The sequence below is a fragment of the Notolepis coatsorum genome, assembly GCF_963971535.1.
Source record: "Notolepis coatsorum genome assembly, chromosome: 2".
NCBI classification, from domain to species: domain Eukaryota; kingdom Metazoa; phylum Chordata; class Actinopteri; order Aulopiformes; family Paralepididae; genus Notolepis; species Notolepis coatsorum.
Window position 1 is genome coordinate 146759142 of NC_140166.1, and position 22966 is coordinate 146782107.

A 22966-nucleotide genomic window follows, 5' to 3' on the forward strand; every position below is an offset into this window, starting at 1 on the left:
AATTCTATATAATTATAAAATAAAATAGGACAGGGCTGTACAATTGTACACAATGTGGTTGAGTATATACACTAATTAGAATAAAGATAACAATACAGTGGGGTGGAATCTTTTTTTTCTTCATATAAACCCATGACATCATATACTTTCATTATGCAAATATTGACCCCTGCAGCTTAACTGTGTAGCTAATACTTCCAACCTCTGGGTTTCCTTCCTGCCATATTGTGAACCAGCTGTGTGGACGCTCTATGTGGACGCTGGCCTCCTAGCCCATAGATATAAACACTAGATGGCTCAAGGCGGAGTTCACCGGCGGCCATCTTGCTTGAGTGGACTGATCTGCACAAATACTCTTAACTCGCTGAAATCTTGACGGATTTACAAACGCTTTGGTTTATTACAAACGTTATTAACATGGCTATGATTCTTGCTTGGAATTTTTTTTTTTCATATGAAAGTCCATTATAAGTATGCAGTAATTTAGCAAGCTATGGTTATTTCAATAGTACATGCACCATAGACATGCATGTTATGAGTGGGCGTGCTCCACCCACACAAAATGGCCGTCATGTGCCAACGTCGGTCTCCATTGGCCAGCAGCGTGGGTGAGTCATCAAGTGATATATATCTGTCCTAGCTTGCCTGCTAGCCTGCCTGCTAGCCTGCCTGCTAGCCTGCCTGCTAGCCTGCCTGCTAGCCTGCCTGCTAGCCTGCCTCCTAGCCTGCCTGCCTCCTAGCCTGCCTGCCTCCTAGCCTGCCTGCCTCCTAGCCTGCCTCCTAGCCTGCCTGCCTGCTAGCCTGCCTCCTAGCCTGCCTGCCTCCTAGCCTGCCTCCTAGCCTGCCTGCCTCCTAGCCTGCCTGCCTCCTAGCCTGCCTCCTAGCCTGCCTGCCTCCTAGCCTGCCTCCTAGCCTGCCTCCTAGCCTGCCTGCCTCCTAGCCTGCCTCCTAGCCTGCCTGCCTCTTAGCCTGCCTGCCTCCTAGCCTGCCTGCCTCCTAGCCTGCCTCCTAGCCTGCCTGCCTCCTAGCCTGCCTCCTAGCCTGTCTCCTAGCCTGCCTCCTAGCCTGCCTGTCTCCTAGCCTGCCTCCTAGCCTGCCTCCTAGCCTGCCTCCAACTGACCGCACCCCCCCCCCGCTAGACTCCAATATTGACTTTTCGTTTAAACAAGACTCTCACACCTCTACCTACCTCTCATCCAGTCACTCAATGGAGATGCCCTGTTATTTTCACGTCAATATTGGACATCACTCGCGTTGAAGGCAATCAATACCGGCATACGGCACGCGGCCAGGGTTTAACCAAACCATTCATTTTGGCGATGATGACACCACCGCAGACTCTTAAAAGAGGTCAGCAGAAAATATATTCATAGCCTCATATGAGCCCTACCCCCCCCCCCCCCGTGTTTGCGCTTGAAGACGTCGCTGAGTCATGCAATTATGGTTTGGATGGGGAAGGTCAATAACAACCCCCCCCCCCCTCCCACCGGTCCTCATTCCCAGGGGGGGGGGGGGGGTGTCGAAGGTTACAACTGTAATCACGGGGGTCCAGCGCAGTCCGTTGACACAGTGATGACACTCCACAGGATCAAGATGGTGTCTGATTGTACCTCATTGGAAAGATGGACTCCCGGCTGTCATTCATGCCCGTTGCCGCGGTACCCTGCGCGCACGCATGGCGATGCAGCCACGCTCCACTGGTCGTGTGTGTGTGTTTTTCAGGGTCCCCCCCCCTCCCCCCCGCCGGGGGTCTCCCCTCCTCCCTCCCCCGGGCGGCTCAGCTGTCTAAAGGCCAAGGTACACTCAGGTGATGTATTTTTTTTCTCCTCTCTTCTCTCTCTCTGAACCTGCTGTTATTAGACGGTCCACAGTAGAGAGTGACGGGACTGGACAAGTGACAAAGGTCAGGGGTGAGACTCTCCGTCCTCAGGAAGGATGGGGAGAGAGAGGGTGAGACGTGAGAGAGGAGAGAGAGAGAGAGAGAGAGGGAGAGAGAGGGTGAGACGTGAGAGAGGGAGAGAGAGGGTGAGACGTGACAAGGGAGAGAGAGGGTGAGACGTGAGAGAGGGAGAGAGAGGGTGAGACATGAGAGAGGGAGAGAGAGGGTGAGACGTGAGAGAGGGAGAGAGAGGTGAGACATGAGAGAGGGAGAGAGAGGGTGAGACGTGACAAAGGGAGAGAGAGGGTGAGACGTGAGAGAGGGAGAGAGAGGGTGAGACGTGACAGAGGGAGAGAGAGGGTGAGACGTGAGAGAGGGAGAGAGAGGGGTGAGACGTGACAAAGGGAGAGAGGAGGGTGAGAATGACAAAGGTCGCTACTGGCGCTGAATCCACACACCGTGGCGAGGACACGGTGCTTTAGGGCGGAGCGTAACATCGTTCACACTGTGAGCCTTGCTGCTTATTGCTCAGATCTGATCGTTCTTATTGCTCAGATCTAATCGCTTTTTTGGTTTTGCTGTTAGAATAGAATAGAAATACTTTAACCTCTTAACCTGTGCCCCCAAAATTGGCCATTTTAGTTTTAGTTGTTGAAGACTGCATACTTTTTTTGCAAACCAAAACAACATACTTTATACTTATAGCACATGCATGAGCCTGGTGTCTTTTGAAAGATGACATTCTGAAGTTTCTGATTCCAGAAGAAAAATCACTTTTAGTGCTAATGAAATAGGGTAACATAGGTCTGAACTTGAGTTGTAGAAAAACATGTTACTCAAGTTTTTCTGTAGTAGTTAGTAGTATTTCCCCAGAAGGTGGTATGGCTTATAACAGATCCATAGCCCAGAGCCTTATGTAGTACATGTCCAAATTTCATAAATATCCATTCAAAAATGAATGATTAGGTATGATTTTGGTAAACTGTGTACTCAGTTTTCTCATAGACTTCAATTAATTTGGCTGTTTTTCTCTTCCTGTTTCGCTCGTTAGTTTTTCACCAGATCCCTGATTCATACATCCCCAGGTGGGGTATCATTGGAAAACCACACTCATTGGAAAGCCACCTCCGCAATCATTTTCGAGATCGGATCTAGATTGACAGAACTACTGCAGCCTGAGTCGGGAGTGGTATTTTGCGCAATACCGTGTACATTGCACAAGCCTCAAATACCGGCATGTAACTCGAGAACAGCTGAACGGATTTTGTTATCGACAGGCAACAAATAAGCCTTCAATTCGATATATATATTGTATTACAAAATATGCACAGCCGAGCCACTAGGGGTCGCCAAAGTGCCGGTGGGCAAATCGTCCTAAAAAATGTTACACTACAAATTGCTCACAGTAAACATTTAGGTAGACAAAACAATTAGTCACGAATAAGAATAAAAATAAGCCTAAGAATAAAGAATAAAATAAAATAAGCCTAAGGATAAAATAATAATAATAAAATACGGTCCGGGATTTACAGTTCCTATGTTATGTATATACATTCTAATATAAAATATACAGTTAAAATATACAGAAATCTACAGTAAGGGTACAGTAAATGTAATATTGAACCATGTTGTTTTAAAAGTAAAAGTCCAGGAAGAGGGTACTGTCACTCTGTGCTCAGTGATGCAGTGAGGCACAGTGATGCATTGTAAAGTATGATGGCTGTCGGAATGAAGACTTCCTGTGCCGTTCAGTGCTACATCTTGGGAGTAACAGGCGCCCCCAAAAGTGGCAATTTCTTTACTTGAACTTGAGGACTGCATACTTTTTCTTTTTATTCGCTCCTCTCTTCTTATCTCATCCTCTCTTCTTCTCTCCTCCTCTCTCCTCTCCTCTCTCTTCTCTCTCCTCCTCTCTTCTCTTCTCTCCCCTCTTTCTTCTCTCTTTTTTTCTCCTCTTCTCTACTCTCTTCTTCTTCCTCCTCTCTTCTTCTCTCCTCATCTCTTCTCTCCTCCTCTCTTCTCTCCTCTCTTCTCTCCTCCTCTCTTCTCTCCTCTCCTTCTTCTCCTCTTTTTACTCTCCACCTCTCCTATTCTGTCCTCTCTTCTTCTCTCCTCTCTTCTTCTCTCCTCCTCTCTTCTTCTCTCCTCCTCTCTTCTTCTCTCCTATTTTCTTCTCTCCTCCTCTCTTCTCTCATCTCATCTTCTCTAATCCCTTCTCTCCTCCTCTCTTCTCTCCTCTCTTCTCTAATCTCTTCTCTCATCATCTCTTCTTCTCTCCTCTTCTCTTCTCTCATCCTCTCTTCTTTTCTCCTCCTCTCTTCTCTCCTTTTCTCTTCTCTCTGTGAGAATGGGTTTTAAGCAGAGCCCAATCGCTAAACACAGGAGAAGAGAGAATGGAGCGTTTCAGGATATTTAATAGTATTCCCCAAGCAGACAAGAGTTACATCCAGAAATGTACAACAGACAGGAATTGGGAATGTTCTTGGGGCAATGAGAGCAGGTGCACTCCAGTGCTACTGCGGACTGAATGGACAGGTCCGTGTCGAGAGAGTGAGCAGGAACTCCTTAGTATAGCTCCAGGGGTCCAGACAGGGGCTCGCTGGAACGGAGGTCCTGGGCACAAGAGAAGGAATGTTAGAACAGGGAATAAGCACACGAGAGTGTCTAGCAGTTCTTCGGACTGAGGTGTCGTACCTAGGTAATGATAATAACACCACGACGACTTCTGGTCAGCATCCTCCGGTAGAAGTAGGGTCTTGGTGATCAGGGAATGGGATACAGCTGTGAAGAGTGAGGTGCCTGGCAGCGTGTGAATCAGGAGATGAGGTGCAGCTGAGTTGAGTGACAGGGGGTGAAGGAGTGCTGGCCATATATGGGCGTGAGGCTTCCGTGGTGGATGGGAGGGAGGATGAAGAGGAGTGAGGAAGGTGTGTGGTGAATGTGAAGGGGGAATGAGGAGGAGTGAAGAATGCTCTTGCTGTGATTATGACACTCTCCTCTTCTCTTCTCTCCTCCTCTCTTCTTCTCTCCTCTCTTCTTCTCTCCTCCTCTCTTCTCTTCTCTCCTCTCTTCTTCTCTCCTCTCTTCTTCTCTCCTCCTCTCTTTTCTCCTCTCTTCTTCTCTCCTCTCTTCTTCTCTCCTCCTCTCTTCTTCTCTCCTCTGTTCTTCTCTCCTCCTCTCTGCTCTCCTCTCTTCTTCTTGCCTCCTATCTGCTCTCCTCTTCTCTCCTCTCTTCTTCTCTCCTCTCTTCTTCTCTCTTACTCTCTTCTCTCCTCTCTTCTTCTCTCCTCTCTTCTTCTCTCCTCCTCTCTTCTCTCCTCTCTTCCTCTCTCCTCCTCTCTGCTCTCCTCTCCTCTCTTCTTCTCTCCTCTTCTCTTCTCTCCTACTCTCTTCTTCTCTCTCTTATCTCCTCCTCTCTTCTTCTCTCATCTCTTCTTCTCTTCTTCTCTCCTCCTCTCTTCTTCTCTTCTCTCCTCCTCTCTACTTCTCTCCTCCTCTCTTATTCTCTCCTCCTCTCTTCTTCTCTCCACCTCTCTCCTCTCCTCTCTTCTTCTCTCCTCTCTTCTTCTCTCCTCCTCTCTTCTTCTCTTCTCTCCACCCCTCTTCTTCTCCTCTCTTCTCTTCTTCTCTCATCCTCTTTTTCTCTAATTTCTTCTCTACACATTTTTAGATTATATTAGATTCAAATATATTGTCATCATAACAGCACAAGTATAGTGAGAATTAGTTTGTCATCCAACCAGAGTGCAAATGTAACAGTAAAGTGCAATAGTAATATACAATGTACAGTTGATTAAACTTGGTATAAATTAGTATTACTGAGTAATAGTGCTAATCAGATGTATGTACTTAATATTACTACAACTTACAGTTGTAGTATTAATGTACAGTGATACAGGTATGAAGAAACTAGTAAGTCATACTGGTAGTATTAATATGTACAGTGATACAGTTATAAAGACACTATGGTAGTAAGTCATACTGGTAGTATTAATATGTACAGTGATACAGGTATAAAGACACTATGGTAGTAAGTCATACTGGTAGTATTAATATGTACAGTGATACAGTTATAAAGACACTATGGTAGTAAGTCATACTGGTAGTATTAATATGTACAGTGATACAGGTATAAATACAGTATGGTAGTAAGTCATACTGGTAGTATTAATATGTACAGTGATACAGGTATACAGACACTATGGTAGTAAGTCATACTGGTAGTATTAATATGTACAGTGATACAGGTATAAAGACAGTATGGTAGTAAGTCATACTGGTAGTATTAATATGTACAGTGATACAGGTATGAAGACACTGTGGTAGTAAGTCATACTGGTAGTATTAATATGTAGTGATATTACTCCTCACTTTCTCTTTCACTCCTCTCTCTCTTCTCTCTTCCTCAAATCCAGACACCTGTCCTCTTCTCACCAATTAACCACTCCTCTGCTCCTGGCTTCACATCATACATATCTCTCTCTCTCTCTCTCTCTCTCTCTCTCTCTCTCTCTCTCTCTCTCTCTCTCTCTCTCTCTCTCTCTCTCTCTCTCTCTCTCTCTCTCTCTCTCTCTCTCTCTCTCTCTCTCTCGTCCCGCCATCCAGCCATACAACGAATACGTCTCATACGACACTAGGTGAAACTAGGGTTGCACATTTTACAAATGTATGCTCAATATCTTTACTTTACTTTACATGGCTTACTAACAGTCTACAATTCATTTAACGTTGAATATCAAGCTTGTATTGCCACATTTAGATGATGAATAAAACATTGAACCTTGTAAAGGTATGATGACAAGCCGGCTGTTTCTCCCCTCCCCTCCCCTCCCCTCCCCTCCCCCCTCCTCCCCTCCCCTTACTACAGGTGTGCCTGAAACAAAACCATGAATGAATGATATGTTTGTAACACAGCAGGGTCATTACAATAGGCTGAAAATGTTCATCGTTTACTTGTTCGCCTAATAATGTTAACCAAGACACACACACACACACCAACTTTCTCCTGCACTACTTTCCCCTCACAGCTGATCCGAGAAAAAAACGAAAACCTGCAAACATACTTTTGCTGATCTGGACTGGTCTTCTGAGCTCCTCTTCAGTCGATCTGCGGTGTTTAAATCCAAAGTATTGATAAATCCTCTGCCATTGTTGTGTAACATGGCATCTCTTCTCTAGAGTAGGGTGACCAGATTTTGATTTCCAAAAAAGAGGAAATGCTGCCCCCAGCCTCGAGATACTTAATGATACTCAAAGTTTACTCAAAGATGCATTATTGTTTTAATATATTTAAAGTATGCCTCCTCTGTATGGATATAAAATTATTATTTAGATTATGTTACTGTATATAACACAACGATATCTCTATAACCAAAGACACACCAAACCAAAGTTACTCAACAATCAACATGCTGTATTATGCCTATTATCTCTGACAAATCTCAATGGCGATAAGATAATTTCCCATAATGTTGGCGCATTCTACTTTAAACACTCACTTTTAACATTCACTTTAGACACTTTAAAAAATGTTTAACACTCCATCATATAATATCTATGTATTACTAAACTATACTATATTTTGTATCCAGGTGACAGCCACTGGCCCACTATCGCCCCAGACCATTGTAATGGTTCCAGACAGTCTCCCATCGACATTGTGTAGGCTAATGCCACCGAGGACTCTGCCCTCACTGCCTTCTCCTTCGTCAACTACGGCAACACCTCTGCCCTGTACGAGAGCGAGAACACCGGCAAGACAGGTGAGCAATGATAGGGACCCTGTATTGAGAAAGGATAGGGACCCTGTATTGGGAAAGGATAGGGACCCTGTATTGAGAAAGGATAGGGACCCTGTATTGGGAAAGGATAGGGACCCTGTATTGAGAAAGGATATGGACCCTGTATTGAGAAAGGATAGGGACCCTGTATTGAGAAAGGATAGGGACCCTGTATTGAGAAAGGATAGGGACCCTGTATTGAGAAAGGATAGGGACCTGTATTGATAAACTATAGGGAACATGTATTGATAAACGATAGTATTCAGTCACATAAAGAGGAACAAAAATAAACAGGATGATTAGTAGTCATTTAGAACAACGCCACCAGACTGTTTGTAAAGAATTTCTAGTTTGAGGAGAAACAGGATTCCTTTCACTCGAGTCTCCAGTCAGTCTGGGTGTAGTTTGTGTTCAGTGCATCACCTCCATCCCAACAAGAAGACCCCCTGGAGACCCCTGTCCTAGAGGACCTCTCTCCCAGTCCAGACCCCTGTCCAGGACCTCTCTCCCAGTCCAGACCCCTGTCCTAGAGGACCTCTCTCCCAGTCCAGACCCCTGACCTAGAGGACCTCTCTCCCAGTCCAGACCCCTGACCTAGAGGACCTCTCTCCCAGTCCAGACCCCTGACCTAGAGGACCTCTCTCCCAGTCCAGACCCCTGACCTAGAGGCCCTCTCTCCCAGTCCAGACCCCTGACCTAGACTAGAGGACCTCTCTCCCAGTCCAGACCCCTGACCTAGAGGCCCTCTCTCCCAGTCCAGACCCCTGACCTAGACTAGAGGACCTCTCTCCCAGTCCAGACCCCTGACCTAGGGGTGGTTAAGGACGGGGACATGTAGGCCTGTATGGAGATGTTTTTCATCCACATGCTCTTGTACAACCCCATCATGTCTGACTCTGTGTGCATGTTATGCTTGTTCAGTTTATTATTCAACGTTTTGTGCCCTGGCTTTCTGGAATAACTTATTTTTTTGTATGCAAGAATGTGCTTTAAAACTCAATGCATTATTCTGTGTTTTGGATTATTAAAGCTGCAGTAGGCAACTTCGGAGAAGTTTAGCAAATAGCAGTTATAAATAGAGGACAGTTTAGCAGTTATGAATAGAGGACAGTTTAGCAGTTATGAATAGAGGGCAGTTATGAATAGAGGGACAGTTTAGTTAGACGAATTGTGCACCATGACAATTCGACGAAAGGTCATAAGCCAGGATTTGAACCCGTAGCGTCGCGGTACGTAGCTGAACCCACCCTCTGTTTGTTTGTCTTCCAGTCAAAGTGACTCTGAGGAGTGGCGTGCAGGTGTCCGGGGGGGGTCTGTCCGAGGCCTACGACAGCCTACAGTTCCACCTGCACTGGGGCAACGGCTCTGAGGTGAAGGGGTCCGAGCACACGGTGAACGGCAAGCGCTACGCCATGGAGGTACGGGTTCGACTAGGGATCAGACTGGGGGCTAGATCCACAAAGAATGTATTGCACGGTGCTAATTGCACCCTTACTTACAATTCATTATGAATTCAAAATGGGGGACCCTGATGTAAACAAGACGAAAGTCTTTCTCTGGTCTGCATCCCCTTAACAATTGTGTGTATTGAGCCGTACTGTATTGTACCCATTCTGCAATCTGTTAATAAAATGTTCAATCAATCAATCACCTGCACTGTGATTGATTGAATGACATTTGTACTGTACTTTACTGTACATAAAACCATTGAAACAATAGAAAAAAGATGCAGGTGCGTTGAAAAAGGAGTCCAAAGAAGTGGGCGCAGGCGAGTGTTTTGAGCCCCAGATGTTCATTAACCCCCGCATGGCTTCCCCTCAGATGCACATCGTGAACCTCAAGTCGTCCTACGGCGGGAACACGTCGCTGGGCGTCGCCGACCCCGCCGGGCTGGCTGCCTTCGGCTTCTTCAACGAGGTGAGGATGTGTGTGTGTGTTTGGGTGTTCGAACGTTCGGACCTTCGTTCATTACGTTGGCATTCAAATTCTAAATCAACATTAGAAAATTTTCATTTTTAATTAAAAAAATAAATCTATTATTTTTAATTGTTTATGTCTATTCATTCTGTTTAAACCAATGGGGTTTTTCTTCACAGTTGCAGATAGAGATTAGGCTACACTAATATTATAGTATTAAAAACTGATGAATTATATTCATTAAAGAAAGTTGATTTAATAAAAGAAAAATACTCACTTTATTCAAATTGAGGATTTAGTTTGAGGATATTTATATATATAAAAAAATAAATACATTTTTTTTTTTAAAGATTTTTTTTTTATTAAAAACGTAGGATCAAATGTCCGTTTGAAAAACCCTGACGAAGTTCGAATCCCAAAAACAGGCTTCGGGGACAGCTTTAGTGTGTGTGTGTGAGAGAACAGGGTACAATAGACTCGAGCGCTAAACCATGACTGCGTTTTGACAGGAAATGTCTGGAAATGCGACTAACTCACCTGCCAGTTGGAACGCCTTGACCTCCCACCTGAGCAACGTCATGCTGAAAGGTAAGAGGATGTTTCGATATGTGTTGCCTTGTCCAACGAGAGTTAAATCATCTCCTATCAGGCTGTCTGGCTGCAGGTTCAACAAGTTAAATCATCTATCAGTCTGCCTGTAGGTTCAACAAGTTAAATCATCTCCTGTCTGGCTGCAGGTTCAACAAGTTAAATCATCTCCTATCAGGCTGACTGTCTGCAGGGTTCAACAAGTTAAACCAAGACCTTTTAAGGCTTTAAATGGAGAATTATGAACGTAATACTTTTTAAGACTTGTTAACCCTTTCACTATCACACTACAGACGGTTAACCCTTTCACTATCACACGACAGACAGTTAACCGGTCTGTGTCTCTGAGGATGTGTGTCTGCGTCTCTTTTCTGAGGATGTGTGTCTCTTCTTTGAGGATGTGTGTCTGTGTCTCTTCTTCTTTGAGGACGTGTGTCTCTTCGTCTCTGAGAAAGTGTGTCTGTGTCTCTTCGTCTTCAGGTCAGCACGCGTCCCTGCCAGCAGGCCTTTCGCTGGACGATCTGCTAGAAGGAGTGGATCGTACCAAGTACTACCGCTACCTGGGCTCCTTGACCACCCCCGCCTGCAACGAGGCTGTGGTTTGGACCGTGTTCAAGGACTCGATCAAAATCAGCAAAGATTTGGTGAGGTTTCATTTCATCATAGATGTTAGCTAGCTGGCACCACAAGTCTCAAGAGAGATGTAAATGATCGACCACAGGAAAAAAGGTACATAATGTACATTATGTTATATCCTCATACGTCTTGTATAAGTCAGCAAAAGTCAAAAAGTGACCGGTAGTCGAACCAACAATGATTGTAGTTGTGGTTTGAGTGCTCTCACCACTTGACTAAGCATCCCACCCTGAAACAAACACAGCACTCACAACTAGACTAAGACGACACCCACCCTGATACAAACATTGTGACAGACCCTCTAAACACTGATAGACCCTCTAAACACTGATAGATCCTCTAAACACTGATAGACCCTATAAACACTGTGACAGACCCTCTAAACACTGTGACATACCCTCTAAACACTGTGACAGACTCGACAAACACTGTGATAGACCCGACAAAAACTGTGATAGACCCTCTAAACACTGATAGATCTATCACAGTGTTTAGAGGGTCTATCAGTGTTTAGAGGGTCTATCAGTGTTTAGAGGGTCTATCAGTGTTTGTAGGGTCTATCACAGTGTTTAGAGGGTCTATCACACCCTCTAAACACTGATAGATCTATCAGTGTTTAGAGGTGTCACAGTGTTTGTCGGGTCTGTGATAGATCTAGAAGTGCATGGATACACATTGTATTGCCTAGATGGTGTCAGGCTAGGCGATTGCTTAATTCTCTTTCCTGTCCAGTCTAACTGGATGCTGACTGTAGCTTGTTACTGTAGACCTACAGAGTGAGTAATTGAGTGATTAAAAAAAATTGCACTCGTGTGAAGTGAGGGGTGCTCTTATCATCGTACATCATCTCACCTCTCTTCCTCCCTTTTTTATTTTTGTGTCTATCAGCTGCTGCTCGACAGTTTGACCCCAAGCTGACCGACCAGGACTACAGCGAAACTGTCAAGAAGTGGCTTCGTTATGCGCCAGACCGGGAGGGAGGCATCTCAAGGAACCGAAGTGACCCAAACTTAAGTCAAGCGAACCAGAGTCAAACTTAGGGTACCACAGCACAGCACACACACACTGTTTCCCTGGTTCATACAGTACAAGGAATTACCCTGGCATCTACTTGAATGACTTATGCTGCTTCAGCCTGTTCTTGGAACCGAAGTGACCCAAACTTAATTGTCAAGCGAACCAGAGTCAAACTTAGGGTACCCCAGCACAGCACAGCTACCCCAGCACAGCACACACTGTTTCCCTGGTTCATACAGTACAAGGAATTACCCTGATGGACACTGTTCTTCCATGGACGGCATCTACTTGAATATGCTGCTTCAGCCTGTTCTTGGAACCGAAGTGACCCAAACTTAATTGTCAAGCGAACCAGAGTCAAACTTGGGGTACCCCAGCACACTGTTTCCCTGGTTCATACAGTACAAGGAATTACCCTGGACACTGTTCTTCCATGGACGGCATCTACTTGAATGACTTATGCTTCAGCCTGTTCTTGCAGTGTTTATTTTTTTTATTTTTAATTTTAACCTTTATTTACCCAGGGTAGGTTCGCTGAGCACAGATGCTCTTTTTCAGCTACGCCCTGCTTCACATTCACAGAGTTCCATTCACACCTGGGAGCTGCCCAGGCCTAACAAAATTAATAGTTGGTTTCAGGTTGCCGACCGACCCTGCCGATTTAGGTGCGACCCAATATATTTTATGAGTTTTTAGAAAAAATTATAAATTTTTTTTTAATAAAGTTTCATAGAAATCTTAGTCAAACATTTAGTATTATGGATATTAAACATGCTGGCAGAGTACATGCATCCATGTTGTTGTGAACATTTTAATTAAATAAAGAAATTCCCTATCCATAGTCGCCGTGGGAAAGAAAAAAATAAAAAAATAAAATAAAATAAATTCCCTACCTACCCATGGCCAAACTGACAACCAACCTGAAACCAACTATTAATTTTGTTAGGCCCCAGTACAAACACAGTCTGACACTGTTGGCCACTGAGCAACTCCACTGGAGCAGTTGGGGTTTAGTGCCTTGCTCAAGGGCACTTCAGCGGTTGGTGTTAAGGGTATGGGAGAGAGTTATATGGGAGAGAGTTAGAGAAACATTAGGGGTGTAACGGTACAGACAAAATCCACGGTTCGGTACGTACCTCGGTTTGAAGACACGGTTCGGTATTATTTTCGGTACAGTGGGGGGGGGGGGGGGGGGGGGGGGTTAATCAAAAAAAAATTGCTTTTCATTTATCTATTTATTTAACTGTATTAAACAATATAAAACGAATTGGCCATAATTGACTGAGCAAACTAATGCTTACTGCTGTAACCTACTAATAACACTTAAGTAAATCTGAAGATTATTATATAGCAGATGCCTTGGAGGATAAGTCGTGGACAACTGTAGATCATCTAAGCTCCACTGTTTAAATTCAAATCCTATGCCATTGTTTATATTTAACCCTTGTGTCTGAAAACTAAAGTATTATACTCTTATTAGGGGACTAAATTGAAAAACTCCATAAAAAGATTATGTTGAAATAATTTCCCACTTTCTTTTCCATAAATATTTTATTCAACTTCAGCCCTGATCATAACCATTTTTTATATTATTTTTGTAATGAAATACTCCCACTTTTCTGAAAAGAGTTGTTAAATATGACAAAAAAAATAATATGTGGTGGTTATGATCGGGCTGAAGTGGAATAAACAATTTATGAAGAGTAAAAAAAAAAATACAAGATAATTAAAAGATTATGCCACATATTATGTTGGCTCATCACTGCAAAGTTATCAAACAAATACGAATCTGATCAGACACAAGGGTTAAGTTGTTCCCTTTCTAATTTCCTCAAACATCTAGTCTAGTTAATGTGATCAATATTATTTGACAATTGATGCTTTTTGTTGGACATTTCAGTCAGTAGTGAGCTCATACTTTGAGCTCATAAATTTATAGTTAAAATGATTGCAATCTTGTCTTCGTTGTGCATGAATGCGTGTGCTCACCACACACAATATGTGTGTCACTATTCTGGCAGTGGCTATATTGTTAATGAAAGCCTGTTATAAGGTCTGTTATTTGTTTTTTGTAAAGTTTTAGTCACTGGAAGTTCTGATACCCTAGAAAAAAATTAATTTTCATTTTAAAAGCCATGTTGTCATTTTTGTTCACACATTTTTGGAAATATGGTCATATAAGAATTTTATTATTATTTATTTAACAATAGTGTGTTTAACAGCAGGAAAAAAACATGTAATGTTATGATGTATACATATCAGCAGCAATATTTTAATGTAAAATGTACATTAATCAGTATTGATTCCTTAACTTTACAAGTTACAAGTAGATGTACAAGTTACAAATGTACAAGTAGAGTACCATTTAGATTATGGTTGAATAAACATTGATGTCTAACATTGATTCAATATAAAATCAACTAAAATGTGCATGTAGATTACCATTTAGATTATGGTTGAATAAACATTGATGTCTAACATTGATTCAATATAAAATCAACTAAAATGTGCATGTATATTACCATTTAGATGATGGTTGAATCAACATTGATATAGTATCAGCTATGGTTGACACCTAACGTTGATTCAACGTTAGGGTCATAGACAACGATCTATATAATTTAGATGTCAGGCTTCAACATAGATTCAATATTTCTGCTGAACCCTATTTCAACGTTGATTCACTCATTTTTTGCTATCTGGGTATAAATGTAGTTTACGAGATATATACCTAATACTTGCAATCCAATCCAATACATACATATGCTCCTACTCGCTCTTCTTCCCCCCCCCCCCCCCCCAGGACCCCCCCTTGGATAATCCATCCATTTTCATTCGTTACTAACCAGGAATTACAATTCATATGCTAGCCTTTATTCTCTCCACCACTTCTAACCAGATTGCAATGCTGGTTTCACTGACACCTAAAATTCTTGCTGTAGATATCTCTAGATAAATCACATCGAGATAGGTAAGAACCCATACCTTCCGGCACATTTTATCCGGTTGAATCCATTTGATGCTATCAGCTTTTTAGCAGCTGTGAGACCGGACAAAACTAGTCTCTTTAGCTGTATAGAGGCTGCAAACTGAGAAACATCATTCAACAGCAATACAGAGGGCTGTACAGGTATGTTCAGAAATAAAAATTCTGATAATTGCAGGGTCACTTCTTCCCAGAATATCGTAACAGGTGGGCAATCCCAATACATATGCATAAATGTACCATCATCACCGTTTGTACATAAGGAACATAGAGAGTCTTGTCTAAGTCCCATTCTGTTCAATCTTATAGAAGTCAGGTATGTCCTATGAATATAATTAAGATTAATTTGTTGATGATCCGGGTTGCGTGACGCAATTCGAACATTTGCCCAGACGTCTTACCAATCAAAATCTACTTCCAAGTCTGGTATATCCCTCCTCCAGACTGAGTCTAGGGGAAGGATTCCATACGAAGACGTTAGTAAGTGATGATAAAAGTCAGATACAAAGCCTCTCGATGTCTCTCTTTCATAGAAGAATTTGTGATATCTGTGGTGCTCAATTGGTATCTTTAATGGGACACCATGAGCCTTCAAACATTCCAATAACTGTGCGTAGAAATAAAATGTGGAACTGGTGAGGTTAAATTTGTTACGTATATCTTGATAGCTACAGAAACCCCGTTTGTTGAAGACATCTCCCAATGTATGTATGCCCTGTTTTTCCCATTTGGGGTATCTGATTTTTTTTTCTGTGTTTCACGCCATATCCGAATCACATGTGTAATAAGAGGGCCAAATTTCAATTCGCATTGCTTAATTGATAATATCTTGTATACTATGTCCTGCAGTCTATGTGGTGCCACTATATTTTCTTCTAAGTTTCTCCAGGATACAGATGCTTGGGAGTCAAACCAGGTTGTCAGTGGTCTTAAAGAGTACGCTTTAAAATAGTGGTAAAAGTCTGGAAATGCTAAACCTCCGTCGGCTTTGTTTCTCTGTGCGGTGGATCTTTTTATTCGTGGAGGTTTGTTGTTCCAAATAAATTTATATGCGGTGGAGTGTAATTTTTTCCAGTAACCACCAGGGGGGGGGGGGGGGGGGGGGGGGTGGGTTAACGGTAACATTGAGCTAATGAAGTTGATTCTAGGTAAAACATCAATCTTAAAGGGGACATGTAGTCATTTTTCAGTCAGTCTCTAGCATTATATTATAGTAATAGGAGTTAGTATCAATGTGTTTTAGTGTCTAAATACCATATTGGCGGATTGCTCTGATTCAGCTCAGATAATTTCCTGCTCCAGTAAATTAGTCCATCCTGATTTGAAGGCCTGAGTCACGTCATTCAGGCTCTGGGTAGAAGGCAGTGATGTGATTGGCTCTGTGGTTGTAGCTAATGCCCGCCCACAATCTACATAGACGATACACGCAGACTAGACAGCGAGTGGAAAACCACTTCCTCATACTGCGAGGCAGTGAAACCCGACACCCGGAAGAGACGGCCTGTCTTTTTTTTCTCTCTCTCTCTCCCTCTCTCTCTCTCTCTCTCTCTCTCTCTCTCTCTCTCTCTCTCTCTCTCTCTCTCTCTCTCTCTCTCTCGCACCCCCCCCCCTCTCTCTCTCTCTCTCTCTCTCTCTCTCTCTCTCTCTCTCTCTCTCTCTCTCTCTCTCTCTCTCTCTCTGTCTACCAGTCGCAGACTGTGTGGACTGACTGTCACTCAAAGTGATTATGGGCGGAGCCAGGCCATAACAGCCTGAAATCTTGAAGCTGGAAAATGATGGTTTTGAGTACTTGATTAGAAATATAAAACAATGCATTTTTTTGAAAAAAAACCTTACAGATGTCTTCAATAGACTAACAGGAATTGTGTAAAGTTGCCCAAATAGTGCTAGGAATAGCAGTACATGTCCCCTTTAACTATTGATACTGGGGCCTGTACTGAGTTTTTAAGTTTGGAACACCTGTCAAAGTCATTTTTGATCTTATCTTGGAGTTTTGTGTAATTATACTTCACCGTTTGGCATATATAGTAGGGAATATTTCAACTCCTAGACATCTAAAGTGTTTTACCATTGGTATTTTTTCTGGAAGGAATATATCCTTTGCAGGGGCATTAAGTGGGAGGATGGCCGACTTTGGTCAATGTATCCTAAATCCTGATAGATTGCCAAAATCATCAATCAACTTGAGGGTTTTGCATGAACAATATTACGTCGTCCGCATATAAACTAATATGATGTTGTGTGCCTTTAATTGCGATTGGTTCTATGGATTGGGATTGTCTTATATACTGTGCTAAAGGCTCTAATGATAAAGCGAATAGTCCGGGACTAAGATGGCAACCCTGTCTGGAGGAGCGCGATACAGGAAATATTTCGGAGGTAATTTTACCTTTTATAATCATGGCCGATGGGTCTTTGTATAATACTTTTATCATATCAATGAATCCGTTTCCTAACCCCATCCTTTCAAGTACTGCCCATAAATAAGACCATTCCAACCTATCAAAGGATTTCATCGCATCCAAGGACAACATCGCTATGGGTGGAATGGCATCCTTGCTGGCGTCTAGCACATTTAGTAACCATCTTATATTATCCGTGATCAGGCGGCCTCTTATGAAGCCAGTCTGATCAGGATGAACTAAATATGTCATATGCTTTTGAAGTCTGATGGCTAGCACCTTGGAATACAGCTTGACATCAGTTCCGAGGAGGCTCAAGGGTCTATAACTACCACAATCGGTGGGGTCTTTGTCTTTTTTTTTTTTTTTTTTTTTTTGGTCTTTTTCCCCCTCCATTTTCCTCCGATTTTCTCCCATCCCAATGTTAGTCGTATGCCAATTCCCAGTCCCTTCCTGATCGCTGCGCACTTACCCCCCACAGTCAGATCATCTGGGAGAGTGGAGGCTACCACGTGCTTCCTCCGACACACGTCCAGCCAATCACCGCTTCTTTTCACCTGGCAGCGCGGATTCTCATTGAGAGGGCGTAGCGTGTGGGAGGACCACACTATCCCCCTCACGTCCAATCCGCGCTTAGCAGGCGCCCCGACCGAACTGTAGGAGTCGCTGTTTACAACGACCCGGACCCACCCCGCCAGCTTCTCCCACCCTCTGATACAGCCAATTGTATCAGTGCAGACGGCCAGCCAAGCTGGTGACAACCCCGGAGCTGTGAGCTGGATTCGAACAGGCGAATCGAGCTCACAGCTCCAGGGCTGGTGACGAACGCAATCTCCGCTCGGCCACCTAACCGCCCCGGTCTTTGTCTTTTTTAAGGCGGACAGATATGAGTGCAATATTGTCGATCTTATGGAAATTCCCCTCCTTGATTGAGTATAAAATCATATTAAGTAATAGGGGTCCAATTACATCCCAGCATGAGAGGTACAATTCTGGAGGGATACAATAGCTCTCTTTTCAAGTCTTACTGGACAAAAATAAATAACAAGATATATGAAATAATAGAAAATAGAAAATCCAGCTTTAACAAATAATCTCTTTGTATATTGTCAACATCTGTATATTCCTCTCTGTTATGGTTTGTATAGCGACCCCAATTGCACGACACAGACAGGTAATCAGAGTTAGCCAAAACAAGGGCATGATTTATTATTTACAAAAAAGCGGCACTCAGCCTTTAAGGGGGAAAAACACCAAAGTCCATGAACACAAAAAACGCGGCACTGTGCCTTTAAGGGGCGCACAGTTAGGAATCCTCTAGCACACAGGCAGAGAGGTACACGGGAAATCATCCAGAAACACGGGCAAAAATACACAGGACTATTCATTGAACACGGGCATCCTCCCGACCAGAATGCTGCCGACGGGCAGCGCAGCAACCAGGGGGTCCAAGGGGAATGGGGTGAGAACACGGGCATCCTCCCGTGGAGTAATAGAGAGCGATGGCGAGCCTCACCCCTGGAACGGGTCCATGTAGAGGGAGTTGGGAATTAGCCGGCAGGACATCTGGAGTGGGAACACTGGAATCCTCCCGTGGAGTAATAGAGAGCAAAGACGGTGTCCCACTCCAGGAAACGGTGACAGGTGGTGATGTACAGGGGTGGCACGACGTCTCACGCCGGAGACGCGGCAGTAGATGGTAGTAACAAGAACGACCCGACCAGGAGTGAGCAACGACCGGAGTGTTGAATGTCCCGTGACTAAGACGGGGAGGACGTGACCCTCTTTGCGCCGCCCCTGTGCCTCAAATAGATCCGCTATCAACTCTATCTTTAATCTTTCTAAATGTTCAGTTGCTATCGCTATTAGCTCTATCTTTAATCTTTCAAAATGTACAGTTGCTATTGCATGCACTCATCTGTGTTTCACTACACACATGAGTGCATGCTTACCAACTGTCCGTCTGCAACACTACTATCACCAACATCTAAGAAGGGAGATCCCCCCTTGAATGGCCCTTCTAAGGTTTCTCTCCTCCACACTGCCTGTGGAGCTTTTTTCCCTATTGTTAGGTTTTAGTGAGTTTTTCCTTACCTTCGCGTGGGGTATGTCTGGGAGTGCTTGCATTCTTTCATTTATTTGCATTCATCTAAAAATGTTTGGAGCTTATGGTGTTCTTGTTCTGTTCTTGACTTATTGTTATGTTTTCTTCTTGACTTGTTTAAAGAAGACCTGTACGGCCCATGGGGACATTAACGTGTGTTGTCGGGCCCTATAAATAAATTTGATTTGATTTGATTTGAGTCTGCAATACTAGTACTCTCCCGAGCTGATTGCAAACTCCTCTCAGGTGCGTGCAGCAGAAAAACGGCACGCCCCCTCGTTGGGCTGCATGCAGAATTCCTCCAGACCTCACACTCTCAATGCCTGGGAACAATGCAAAGAAAGCATCCTTCTGTATTCAATGTCAACTAAATCACAGTAGCCTACTCCTTCAGGCTCGCACAGTGTAGATGTGGAAGTACTGGTAGATTTTGAACATGATATTCCCAAGGTCAACATCTATTGTGTCTGCCCCATGATGAACACAATTATTCAATCAGTCCTTGCCCCACAATGGTGGAATGAACTACCCACCCCAGTTAGAACAGCTGAAACCCGTCCAATCTTTCGCCGTCGACTAAAGACGCACTTCTTCAACCATTATATGAAAAAAATTAAAAAGATATCTAACCCTAACTAACCTTACTGTCATACACTTGTCCTAATAACCTTACTGTCATACACCTGTCCTAATAAACTAACCTACACTGTAGCACCCAACACTTTGATGAACATTGTTACTCAGCTGATAAGAGTTGTGCCCTTCCTGATGACTTGTCGTACAGAACTTGTAAGTCGCTTTGGATAAAAGCGTCAGCTAAATGACTAAATGTAAATGTAAATGTGTGCTGGGCAACACACACCCATCAGAGTGTTGTTCTACAGCAACCTCTTCAAATGTGCAAACACATTTGTTCCCCCTTCATCACGTCGTATTCCTCAAAAGTGTGTTGCAATTGTCGCGACTCGCCAGTAAATGCAATGCATTTTTCCGACAAATGTTTTTTTGCCAATGTTTCAATGAGATATTGTGCAATGGTTTCTGCTGTCTCATTTGGTGTGTCTTTAACCCTTGTGTGGTGTTAGGGTCCGAACGGACCTGTTTCAAGAATCTAAAATGCAATAATTTTTCCGGAACAAGGCTTTGAGTATGTGCTCATGGCGGCTAATTAAACACAAAAACACTCATGTTTACCATTTTAGCAAATTCTGAATCTCTTCTAGAATTTTTTTTTACATCTGTGGTGTTCGGGTCCAAACGGACCCGGTATAGAAAAATGGCTATAGACATCAGTTGGCTTCATAGAAATGCTACGGCTAGCTCTGTGGATCACATGCCAATCAAGGTTCATATTTGACTAGACACTTCATCACCCCCCCCCCCCCCCCCCCCCCCTTCATGGGAACAAGAGCAGGAGCGAGAGAGGGAGGTGGAGAGGAGGAACAGAGCAATAGGGAGGTGGAGAGGAGGAACAGAGCGATAGGGAGGTGGAGAGGAGGAACAGAGCGATAGGGAGGTGGAGAGGAGGAACAGAGTGATAGGGAGGTGGAGAGGAGGAACAGAGCGATAGGGAGGTGGAGAGGAGGAACAAAGCGATAGGGAGGTGGAGAGGAGGAACAGAGCGATAGGGAGGTGGAGAGGAGGAACAAAGCGATAGGGAGGTGGAGAGGGAAAGGGAACAGAGCAATAGGGAGGTGGAGAGGAGGAACAGAGCGATAGGGAGGTGGAGAGGAGGAACAGAGCGATAGGGAGGTGGAGAGGGAGGGGAAGAACAGAGCGATAGGGAGGTGGAGAGGGAGGGGAAGAACAGAGTGATAGGGAGGTGGAGAGGGAGAGGAGGAACAGAGCGATAGGGAGGTGGAGAGGGAGGGGAAGAACAGAGCGATAGGGAGGTGGAGAGGGAAAGGGAACAGAGCGATAGGGAGGTGGAGAGGGAGAGGAGGAACAGAGCGATATGGAGGTGGAGGAACAGAGAGATGGAGAGGTAGAGGAAGAGGAAGAGGAAGAAGAGAGTGATAGGGAGGTGAAGAGGGAGAGGAGGAACAGAGTGATAGGTAGAGGAGGAACAGAGAGATGGAGAGGAAGAGGAAGAAGAGAGTGATAGGGAGGTGAAGAGGGAGAGGAGGAAAAGAGTGATAGGTAGAGGAGGAACAGAGAGGTGGAGAGGGAGAGGAAGAGGAAGAAGAGAGTGATAGGGAGGTGAAGAGGAAGAGGAAGAAGAGAGTGATAGGGAGGTGAAGAGGGAGAGGAAGAAGAGAGTGATAGGGAGGATAAGAGGGAGAGGAGGAACAGAGCGATAGGGAGGTTTCGAGGGAGAGGAGGAAGAGAGTGATAGGGAGGTGGAGAGGGAGTGGAACAGAGTGATAGGGAGGTGGAGAGGGGGAGGATGAAGAGAGTGATAGGGAGGTGGAAGGTGGAGAGGAGGAAGATCGATATGGAGGTGGAGAGGGAGAGGAGGAAGAGAGTGATAGGGAGGTGGAGAGGGAGAGGAACAGAGTGATAGGGAGGTAGAGAGGGAGAGGAACAGAGTGATAGGGAGGTGGAGAGGAAGAGGAGGAAGAGGGTGATAGGGAGGTGGAGAGGAAGAGGAGGACGAGCGATATGGAGGTGGAGAGGAGTAAGAGAGTTATAGGGAGGTGGAATGGTGGAGGAAGAAGTCTGTGATAGGGAGGTGGAGAGGGGGAGGAGGAACAGAGTGATAGAGGGAGAGTGATAGGGAGGTGGAGAGGGAGAGGAGGAACAGAGTGATAGAGGGAGAGGAGGAACAGAGTGATAGGGAGGTGGAGAGTGAGAGGAGGAAGAGAGTGATAGGGAGGTGGAGAGGGGGAGGAAGAAGACAGTGATAGGGAGATGGAGAGGGAGAGTGATAGGGAGGTGGAGAGGGAGAGGAGGAACAGAGTGATAGAGGGAGAGGATGAACAGAGTGATATGGAGGTGGAGAGCAAGAGGAGGAAGAGAGTGATAGGGAGGTGGAGAGGGAGAGGAACATAGTGATAGGGAGGTGAAGAGGGAGAGGAACATAGTGATAGGGAGGAGGGGAGGAAAAGAGCGATAGGGAGGTGGAGAGGGGGAGGAAGAAGACAGTGATAGGGAGGTGGAGAGGGGGAGGAAGAAGACAGTGATAGGGAGGTGGAGAGGGAGAGTGATAGGGAGGTGGAGAGGGAGAGGAGGGAGAGAGTGATAGGGAGGTGGAGAGGGGGAGGAAGAAGACAGTGATAGGGAGGTGGAAAGGGAGAGTGATAGGGAGGTGGAAAGGGAGAGGAGGAACAGAGTGATAGAGTGAGAGGAGGAACAGAGTGATATGGAGGTGGAGAGCGAGAGGAGGAAGAGAGTGATAGGGAGGTGGAGAGGGAGAGGAACATAGTGATAGGGAGGTGGAGAGGGAGAGGAACATAGTGATAGGGAGGAGGGGAGGAAAAGAGCGATAGGGAGGTGGAGAGCGAGGGGAGGAAAAGAGCGATAGGGAGGTGGAGAGGGAAAGAAGGAAGAGAGTGATAGGGCGGTGGAGTTGTTTTGTTCCTTGATTTATTTCCATAATACAGTTCTAAAACCCACAAAGCAGTTTGCTCAATAAAGTGTCTTCATATATTAGCGTGTTATAGTCAGATTGCATAAATATTTACCCATTTTCTTCAATATGGGGAACAGCATGAGTGA

At 44.5% G+C, this 22966-nt stretch overlaps 1 protein-coding gene across 1 annotated transcript in view; it reads left to right on the top strand.

The window, feature by feature from the left end:
* LOC311223558 (carbonic anhydrase 12-like) overlaps positions 1 to 11827 on the top strand; it is a gene marked incomplete at its 5' end in the record, with an annotated part of 44296 nt that extends 32469 nt beyond the window's left edge. The window contains 6 exons of the mRNA XM_084308338.1: positions 7545 to 7641; positions 8929 to 9077; positions 9481 to 9576; positions 10086 to 10164; positions 10645 to 10808; positions 11689 to 11827. Of these exons, the coding sequence (XP_084164464.1) occupies positions 7545 to 7641; positions 8929 to 9077; positions 9481 to 9576; positions 10086 to 10164; positions 10645 to 10808; positions 11689 to 11718 (615 nt within the window). The 3' untranslated portion in view covers positions 11719 to 11827. The remainder of the gene's footprint in view (positions 1 to 7544; positions 7642 to 8928; positions 9078 to 9480; positions 9577 to 10085; positions 10165 to 10644; positions 10809 to 11688) is intronic.
* Positions 11828 to 22966: the final 11139 nt, after the last annotated feature.